At 45.8% G+C, this 10,275-nt stretch overlaps 1 protein-coding gene across 1 annotated transcript in view; it reads right to left on the reverse strand.

The window, feature by feature from the left end:
* LOC119445042 (microtubule-associated protein futsch-like) overlaps positions 1 to 7,236 on the reverse strand; it is a 147,408-nt gene extending 140,172 nt beyond the window's left edge. The window contains 1 exon segment of the mRNA XM_049664849.1: positions 7,077 to 7,236. Coding sequence (XP_049520806.1) covers positions 7,077 to 7,167 — 91 coding nt within the window. The 5' untranslated portion in view covers positions 7,168 to 7,236.
* Between the last annotated feature and the right edge of the window lie 3,039 nt (positions 7,237 to 10,275).

Raw genomic sequence — 10,275 nt, forward strand, 5'->3', positions numbered from 1 at the left:
AGCTAAAAAGGAAAGAAAAGGACAAGCGAAAGACACAGATGATGCGAGAAGTTACTACCCAATATCCGAGTGTATTTTTGGCAAACGCATCGTGGGCCGGGCTTTCAATGAGCAAGGTCGGTCAAAATTGGTTATTGATGTCCTCGTAATTTTCGTATTCGAATGATAATTTTGATCATGATGCTAACTGCTAGAATAAACGGCTAAAATTTCTGCGGTTTTAAAAGCTAACGAACAGTCATACGTTTTCGCAATTACGAGCTTATGGACATGAAGGAATAGAGCTTTTTAGTTGCATTGATTTTTGCTGCGTCGCTATCTAAAGGACAAACTTCTCTCGGCGGGGAAGTTGAGCGAAGCGGTCAATGACTTCGGACACGTTGATGCCGACGTCTTTGTGGGTGTATAGAAGCACCAGTCTAACCATGCGTTTCACAGACATTGTGGAGCGCAAGTAGTTTTTTTAGTAAACTCTTGTAAAAAAAATATTCTCTCTGCGCTGGCAGTGGTCACTGGAAGGGTGACTAGAATATCGAACCGTTTGTACACATTTTACATAGAACCTGCAGTCGCAATGAGAGATGGGCATCTATTCCGGTGCTAAAACCTAAAACACTCCCTCGATGTCATTGGCATCCTTGTTTAGGTACTTTGCACAAACAGTAGGCTGTTCGATTCCGGCGATGTCCGTCGTTTCGTCAGCAAGTACGGAGAAGCAGCCTGCTTATGCAACTAGGCTTTCTTTGATAATTCCGCCACAAATTTCTATAATTTGGTTTTGTGCATCTGGGCTTAAATACGAGGCATTACTGGGGCAACTTTCCAAATGGTTCTTCAGATATTTATCTCCACAATCAGCTCGCATGCGAAGAAGCGCTCTGAAAATACCTGTATTTTCAGGGAGGCCTATGCTTGAATCCATAGGGCCACTGTCCCTCTGGCCAACGAGAGCCAGACCTTGTAGCCCGCAAAAAGAATTTCCTCAATAATAGGCCATTTCCTTTCTCCTGTTGTCTCAAATTTTACTTTGCCTGCCCTGGTCCAGCTGATCGATCACATTGGGCACGCGTCCTGATAATGTTTGGAGAAAATTATCAGCTGCTAGCTCACAGTCACGGTAATATTTAGTATTTTCGTGTGTGTGGAAGATTGCGAGCGCGTGCTTTCATTTCTGGAACGGCTTGGACACGAGGGCTCCAATGCATGCATGTTGGTCCAAGTTTATAACAGCATTAACCCCATAAAGTTCCAGAATTGAAAATCTTTTGAAGCACGCCTTTAAAAATGTCAGTGCACCTTTCGCGTCAAAAGTTTATGAGAACTTTACACCCATAAAATTTGGAATTGAAATCCATGCGCTCCGTAGATTCCGCGGCCGCTGCGAGATGCCGCAACGCGCCCGCTCGCTATCGAAAAGCCCTTGAAAGTTTGTGCTCGGATGGGGCTCCTTGCGTTACGTGACCCCAGGTGCCACGAAATCCACCACAGGTGCCACGAAATCCAGCCCGAGTTCGCAATGTTCGTGCCGAAATGTCTTTCGAGCGTGAAAAAGACATTGTAGACAGAATGCAGAATGATTGAACATAGCTCGCCTACACGAACATGTCGCAGCTTGATACACTAGGACACCTGAACAATGGAGAATTCTGCACTCAAGAACTAATTATGGTCAACAAATGCTTCGACATACACTTCCGACTTCACCTCAGTAACCTCGCCTTGCGAGAAATAGACCTTCTGTCCTTATGCAGCCTGCACAACTACTTTCAGTCAAACTAATCCTTGTTGTTTCAAAACTAATCAAACTAATCCTTGTTGTTGTTGATCAAACTAATCCTTGTTGAGTTTGTTCATATGCAATACTGTATGACTTTTCCCCCCTTTATTTGCTTTAGTTTATGCTTCACTGAATATAGTGCTATGTTATGTTTTTTTCCCTATTTTTTTCCTGTTTTCGTGTAATAAGACTTTCTTTATGTAATCTATAATGCTCATGTATAAATTCAATATTTCCTTGTTAATGCAGACTACGTGTTTTTCTAATTGTTAAAGTGTATTACTGCCTGTCTCGTATACACATTTTTTTTTAATTGACACCTTCCCATCTGTTTACTCACATGTGAGCGCCCGACGCCCTCTGTTGCCTTTGATGGGTTTTTAAGCTGGTCAAGTTGCCTGCGTGCAACTTTTTATCCAGAACCCCACCATGTCATTCTTTTCATGGGAAGTAAATTATTATTATTATTATTATTATTATTATTATTATTATTATTATCATTATTATTATTATTATTATTATTATTATTATTATTATTATTATTATTATTATTATTATTATTATTATTATTATTATTCCCGGTGTCGGTGGTAGTTTTGGTCGGCGGTGCATGCCGGCACGAAAAAATTTCGGGGGGGGGCTGAAGCCCCATCAGCCCCCCCCCTGGCTACGCGCCTGGTTCTGGGATCATATTTTCTCTATTATCGCTATCGTGTATAAAGTGTCGCATAATTCACATAGCGTTACATCCTGCGCTTGGAGTAACAAACGTCTTTTGTGTCTCGAATACCTTTGTTGTCGCTGTTTCTCAGTCGAAGAGAACTGGCATAAAATTGCAAGATCGTAAATTGTTTTCACACCGAGCGCGCTCTTGATCGACGAAAAGACATCAACGTACTTAGTTTCAATACCTCCCAACGCAGGTGCGCGCCCTACTGTTGGGGCCGTGCGCAAGCGATATGAAATGAGCTGTTTACAGAAGCAAAAATAATAGCTTAATCTATAAAAAATAACACTTCAGGAAATTTAATCTATCTCTCGATATGATGAAGCTGCTGTTATTAAAGCTGTTTATTCTTGAAGATGCAAACGGCCTGCGTATTTCGGGCGCAGAAAAGAAATAAATTTAAGAAAAGCAACGCCCACTGGGGTGAATGATCGAGGCGCCGCATCGCTTTATGTTCCAGCCGCAGAACGCTTTTATGTCCGCCGCCTTAAAGGGCGTCTCCAGGTCTCTCCGCATATGACAAATTCAATCGATAGTTGTGAGGATTGCTCGCGCATGTTGTCGTGTACGACCGAATGCCGCGCCCATCCAGGACCTCGTGTCGCCTTAGCGCCATGCCCTGGATTTTATTATCGCAATCCGCGTAATCTGATATGAAAGTGCCATGGAGTTCACTGACCTCGATATCCAGAGCGCCGAATAACTAAATTTCGGAGGTCGCAAATGAGAGCGGGTCATCAAAAATCAGTAATAATTTATTTAGTGATTTTATTTTAGAAAATGCCGCCAATCCCATAAGAGATTATTGCTGGAATGGCACAAAGTCAAACAATAAACACAATGAAGCCAATGATAACAATAATAATAATACAAAAAATAACCTTTCCTAATATTTCAACCCCCGTGTGCTAGAACCAAAGTTCATATTACACATCATATTTCATATTTTATAGTTATAGAAATGAGCACAATAGTCATTGCAGGTCAGTTTCATTTAGCTCTTAGGGGAGATGGAACCTCGCGTAACCGCACGGTGCATGCACCATTGATGTACGATATGAAACATAAAAAACAGACTGAGAGAAACTTGAAACTTATGCAGTGGCCCACCGCAGCATGCCCAAACGTAGCCGTACGTTCTGGCACTAAGCGAAAAAAAAAAAAAAAACTAGAGAGAGAGAGAGAGAGAGAGAACTGCCGCTGCCGAATTTGGCATTAATTCTTCCTCATGCGGTGCTCTGAGAGCCGACGCAATGAGCTCAAATGAGAGTCAAACGAGACAGCGTTAGTGACGACAGCTCGTACATACTCGTAGCTGCTTGTAAACTAAGGTCGATCTCTTTGTCTCTCTCTCTCTAATTTGTCTCGTTCAAGGCCCCTCATGCTTTCGCACCGACTCGGCCTTGATCAACGAGCAGGCCTAAAACAACGGCGAGAGACCGGAAACAGACTCGCACGAGCCACACTTTCACCGGCGACACGTTGACCTTAACGGTGCTCTTTAGCGGGTGACGATAACGGAACCCCCTCCCCTCTGCCTTTCCGTGGCTGAGGCGGACGCATCATTCAAGCGACGAGCGACGTACGTCGCCCACCCCGACAGCGCCACAACACGCCATTCGCGCGTAGAACGTCGTAGCGTGTTTCAGTGCCGCTTTAACGCTCCAGTCGACACAAGGGTACAGAAAAAACAAAGAACAAAACAGTCGAGCAGCGAAAAGAAAGAGAGAAACAGCGGGACGCAAGCACGAACATTAGGTGTAGAGGAAGCAATAGAGCGTGCACGCATCAGGGCGCAAGCCGCGTATAACGAATAGGCCGAGAGAGCGAAAAAAAAAAAAAAAAAAGTAAAGGCGAAGTGACACGTAATGAACGGGCAGAAAGCAAGCTGGAAGTAAGACAAAAATGAAGTAAGAGAGAGAGAGAGAGGGTGAATGAAAGAGAACGAAGAAAAAGAGAGGGAGCAAGAAGGCGTCGCGCTGTTGGAAGGGTTTCGGGAAAGAGAAACGAGTGCGTGGTTCCGAGTCACGCACGGCTATCCCGGAGCGAGCGCTTCGCCGCGCGACGCGCTTGCCTCGCAGAGAAGAGAGCTTTGGCTCTCCGGTGGAGACGAGTGAATGGGATGTGAGGAGGGAAAAGGAAAACAAAAACGGAAAAGAATCGAAGGGAGTGGCCGGCGCCAGCATCCAGCGTCGTCGGTGGCGCTCTGCGACGGCACGGCGAGGATTAAGGTGCGCATGCCGAACGAAGCGGTTCGGTTTGGGTGTGTGCGTGCCGAGCTATTCGCAGTCGTGTCGATGTGACCTTGCGTTATTTATCTTGGTTTGTTTTGTTCCACCGCTTGATCGGATCCCTTAATTACTAGGCGAACGGTTTCCTTCAGCGCACAGGATATCCCACCGTCTTCGTGTTGAGGTGCTGGCATGTTAAGGTGTTAAGGCCGATAGGAAAACAGACAAGCAACTGGAACGATGCAGTCAGGGTATAACGAGCGTGTTAGATTATCTCGATCGCGCACCTTAGTGTGAGGACATTCGCATTTAAAGTCTTCAAGATGGCGACATTCATCGAGTTTTACAGCAATGGTCGATGCACGTGACTACTTGACAAGTTCGCTTAGTTCCTTACATTTATAAACGAGACCTGTTTCTGTCTAGACCGCTACCATATTGAAATCAGTGGGCTCTTCATTTTAGCCCTGGTAACTGTTGCACATTCTGCGGATTCAATTAAAGGGCTAGTGAGTTATCAAATCAGCACGCGATCATTCCGGCTGCAAGTTGGCCCTGAGACATTTCGTCAGCCAGTTGTAGTTGGGAACCACGGGATCAGTAGGACATGACAAAGGCACTCAGCGGCTCTAATTAAAACCAGCGATGTCTAGAGATAGCAAGAGAAAGATACGGAAATATCGAGGAGTGCGGCTGGCCCCTCTTTTATCCACTAGAGCAATATCAGAGCGGATCTGGAGACTGATTTTCAGGATTAGTTGTAGATAGATTAAAATAGGAGAGGAATTAAAAGCGGATTACATAGATAAAGGCACACACCAGGGATTTCGGCTAAATAATACCACGGTATTTTTCCAGTTGGAGACGTCTGGTCATTCACGGTAAAGAATAATAATAAAAAGAGAGAGAGACAATGTGACTTTCATGCTATCAAGGATTAGTCGAAACAAGCAACAACACAAAGAAAAGTACGGGTAGATTGGCGCCGAAAGTGGACGTTCGTACGAAACGTTGCGTAAGAAATCTCATTTCGAAGCGCAATCAGTTGAACACTATCTATTCAGTAAGCCTCTTGCATCAAGGCAAGGATAAGCCAACGGTATAGCGCATAAGAAAAAAAAAAGGAAGAAAAGAAAAGGACAATGGACATTGCATCATCGGTTCCAGTCTCAATGGTAACCGCGTCAGTTGCGAAGACGTGGAATCAAAATCTTACAAGTAGCAGCTCGTGGTAGCTTAAGCGTGTTTCCAAGCCGAGTGCAGCGCACGCTGGCGTAGGGAGAAGTTTGTGTTCAAATCCTGTCGCCGGATCTGATACGGCGCGGAAAAAAAGAACACGAAAAAAAAAAAAATACAGGAGCATGACGCATACAGAGAGGTTGGTTAGGCCTAGTTAACGTCAATAACGGAAGGCGCGGCGCAAGCGCCGGGGTCAGGTCGCCACGGCGGAACCCGAAAAAACGCCCGGTATCGACGAAATTCCGGAGACCCAGAAACTTGCCGCCGTTCATTAGGCGAGCTCTCACGTCAATACTTCAGAGGGCACCTTGTTTGCATCAGCGGTAAAAAAAGTGACGAGAAGAAGGACGATCGCTTTGAACCCCTGCACACCGGCTGTCATTGAGGAAGAGTCTAGTGCAAACAAGCACGTACAAAAAAAAAAAAGAGAAAAAAAAGGAGAAGAAAGAATGAATGAAGGCGTAGGCCAGCAGGCTCCGTAGCTATAGGTTCGAAACACGTCGACGCATTGGCTTTTGCGACTGCTTGTCGACCTGCTTGTTACTCGTCGGCACCGTGAGAAAGAACGCGTGTTTCCGACTCACTCGAAATTGACTGAAACCCGTTCCTCGACCGGCATTCCGCGCATTTCAGTCAGTCCCCCGAAGGGAAACGAGTTCACAAGCACAAAATCACGAAAGAAGGGACAATTTCTTTTTGAAACGTTATTTAGGTGAGAGGCTGAAGTTGTACGAGACAATTTTGACGTGGTCTTACGTAAATCTTGCCTTCCGAATCCCTTCGCAGTTTGAAGGCAGCGGGGAGAAGAATGACTGCGTACTACGGAAGCATGATCTCACTCGCGCGATGAGGGCCATTTCAGCCACAAACGGAGCATGCACGAATTTGGTTTAGCGCTTGGTTAATCGCGAAGCAGACGACATGATTCGATTGGCGTCTGCTACCACTGTAACGGAGGAGCGCGCGTCGCGCGAGAGGAAAGGAGAGGAGATGCTGCGACTTCGGCGCCGACGGGAGAGCCGGCTTCGGCGGAGGATAAATATCGACGTCCACGGCTGCGGTAAGGGAGAAAAAAACAAAAACACGCGTGCACGCGTCCCACCTTTGGCGACGCGCTGCAGGATAGCCTCCTTGTGCTCGGGCGTCCAGGGCGGGTTCAGGACGAGCAGGAGGTAACCGCCGCCGCCGCCCATGTTGGCCGCGCGCAGTCGGTCGCCCGGCGGGGGAGCGACGGTGTCAACTCGGCGGCCGAACGGCTAATGGCGGCCGCCTCGGCTCTGCAGTGGCGGGGCTGAAGCCACGTGACCCGTCACGTGAGGCTCCGCGGCGCCTCGCGAACCCGTTGCCGTGGAGACGGGCCGGTGCCGCCATGACGCCGTCGCGCGCAACGCCGCCCGGCGCTGACGCCGGCGGCTACGCCGGCTTTTGCCTCGCACGCGTGCGCGAGATTCGCTCGGCATCCGGTAAATTTAGCAGCGGCGGCGGCAACGCTGTTGCTCTTGGCTTGCAACGTGGAGTGGTAGAAAGAATTTTCTCGCAGATGGGGAAAAAATAATCAGACGGGCGAAAAAACGAAAGAGAGAAAATAAACGGGCAATCGATGGAGTGAGGAGAGAAAAGCAACAACGTGTGTAGCACGAGGAAAAGCGGCAGACATGCACCATGTGCCGAAAAAAAAAAAAAGAGGAGTTAATTAACCCGCCACGAGGATGGGATACCCCCGAGAATTTGGTCTAACAAAGACAAAGCGCGCTTTATAAGTGGATTAATGCTGGCTGAGCGTGTAAGAATCATGGGCAACAGTACAGAAGTTGTAAGAACGCTCTTTCCACAATGTTGGCACTAAAGAGTTGTCGTCTTCCTTACCCGCATCATTTGCGCTTCCTCTAGGAGGCGTGGTGCACGGTTGGCGCTGACAGGCTTCGCCTAATTACGGCGCCCCTTCAACGCAGACCTTTCTCGTTTGCTTTCGATGTCTTTTGACACGCTTGTCAAGGTTCACTCCGTTTTCACGCTAAGAAAGAATGAGATAAACGGTTCTACGGGGTAATCACGAGTGTTCTGTCACGTTTTGTAATTGAGTACGATGACTTGCGGGCCTTGAGCGAGTTTCTTTAGGCGTGAAAACAAGTGTGGTCGTCTTTCACCCAGCAGTGTAACATCTTGACTTCGAGCTAGCTGCTTCATGGCGCTAAGTAACGTGTGAGCAACGCTGCAATAGGGACTGGATATTTCAAGAACGTCACAGGCATGACGCAAGCCAGCTCTGGCCAAAGACGGTGAGTTTTAAGGAAATACAAGTAAACAAAAACATGACTCAGAACTGCGGCTCCGCGTGGGTCTGTGCAACGAATTTCGTGCAGTGCCCTGCTGTTGTAGTACTTTTCAAAGACTTTGTTAACAGAATACAGAGATAAGTGTGGTGGGAAGGTAGCGATGCAATCTCTCGCCCCCTAGAGTACTTCCTATTTGTGAAGGGACAGGAGGATTTTGTATGTGAAAACTGGATTAATGATTGCAATGCTTTCGGACAGAAGCATGAATTTTTAAGGCGCAGATGATTTTAATGATCTCATATACTCTGTTCATTGATTCTCCAAACCTTTACTCTCTCCTAATTTATTCAGAAGAAATAGTAATTCATTCAAACAATTTAGTCACGTTAAACACTCTTTACGTGAAGGAAAATCTAGACAGTATTTATAGGTTGTGCCTTGAAGATTCCAGCTTGAGAAAAAGAACGCATAATAAAAGTACATAACTAGACCAAACAATTCGAGATATTTTGGTTGGGCTACTTGGTACATGATGTTGTACGACTAAAAGAGGGCAGCAAACAAGCAAGGCAAGGAACTAGACATAATGGATGCAAACCCTGATTATTCAAAATTCTTCTTGCCATTCAAAGCGAATGCAGGAGGTACCTCGTGACAAATATGTTGGCCTTTTCACTTGTATAATGTCCTGGAACATTACATGACCATTTTGTCGTATTCGTGACCTGACCATTGTTGCTTGCATGAGAACGTACTCCTATTGTGTGTACATCGGTTTTGGCTTGTGTACTGCCGCGTTTATCGTAACAAATTATTCGAGGCTTTGTGCGTTACCCCGAACTGTCATTTTTTTTATTGAGTATTCTTAGTATATTTTTTTGTTCTTCTTTATTTGTAACCCTACTTTGCAATCATGTCTTCTACTCTTTTTTTTTGTGGTTTGTCGTGTCTCGGTGTACTTCTGTATATTTTTACACTCAGTTTTGATTGTCTTTTAGGTGTGTTCTTTTTTTAGTTGTGTTGTTTCAGTTGTGTTTTGCAGTGCGTGGTGCTCTTGAGTTTCCGTGCTTAGAGAAAACTTGCGGTACTGCGTGAGGCGCTCTTATGATTACTGGGTGGGGAAACGACAATTCGTCATGAGAACGCGCAATCCAACGTAAGAGCTTACGAAACACGCAAGCAGTGTGGAAAATGCAAATTTTCTCGTTACCAGAGGACGTGTCTTTGATAAAAATCGCGCAGTATTTCTTAAACTTAATACTAAATTTATATGCACTTATTCTTAAACTTGACAAAGCCTTATTATATACGAACTTCCATTATCATTACTTCCATTATCCGGGCTACGCGCATGAACAAGCTTTGAGTTATTCTTTTCTTTGCGAACACACTCCAGGATTTTCTTGACCGTGGCAGCTGCCGCTGTCTTGCCCGAATAGCTCATACCTAAGAAAAAAAAAAAAAAAAGAAAAACCAGGCGGGCATGCGCAGCTCAAGACGGGGTTTTTCAATAAAGCACAGTTGTTAGTCCAGTCGTTGTGTGTGCCACGTGTCTCCTCTGTACTTCGTCTTTTGACTGGTTTTTACTATTCACTATGTACCAGCTGACCCAGATAGCTACTCTACTGCAGTATTTGACGTACGGAGGTCGATTGCGGGCGGCATACTCATGTAAGTGGCTTGCATGTAAACAGGCCTGTGATGGCCACGAATTTAAATATCACTGCTGAAACAATCTACTTTACTCGGAGGCTTACTCTGAGTCTTACTCTGAGTAAAGAGAGGCATATAAGTGGCTATGTCTGGGGCACAGTAAAGGACACTCTGCAACATAAATGACGGTGATCCAAGTGAGAAGCTTATATATACGCGACACTAATTGGAGTCAGTGCACAATATCAACCAAAGTTATCCGCACTGTGAGGGTGGCAAAATTGACAGGCGTAGTGCAAAGAGCGAAAGAATGGTGAAAGAAATCAACTTGATCGAACGCCGCATGAGGAAGCAGAGATCATGCGTAAATGT

Source organism: Dermacentor silvarum, chromosome 3 (assembly GCF_013339745.2).
Source record: "Dermacentor silvarum isolate Dsil-2018 chromosome 3, BIME_Dsil_1.4, whole genome shotgun sequence".
Classification (NCBI taxonomy): domain Eukaryota; kingdom Metazoa; phylum Arthropoda; class Arachnida; order Ixodida; family Ixodidae; genus Dermacentor; species Dermacentor silvarum.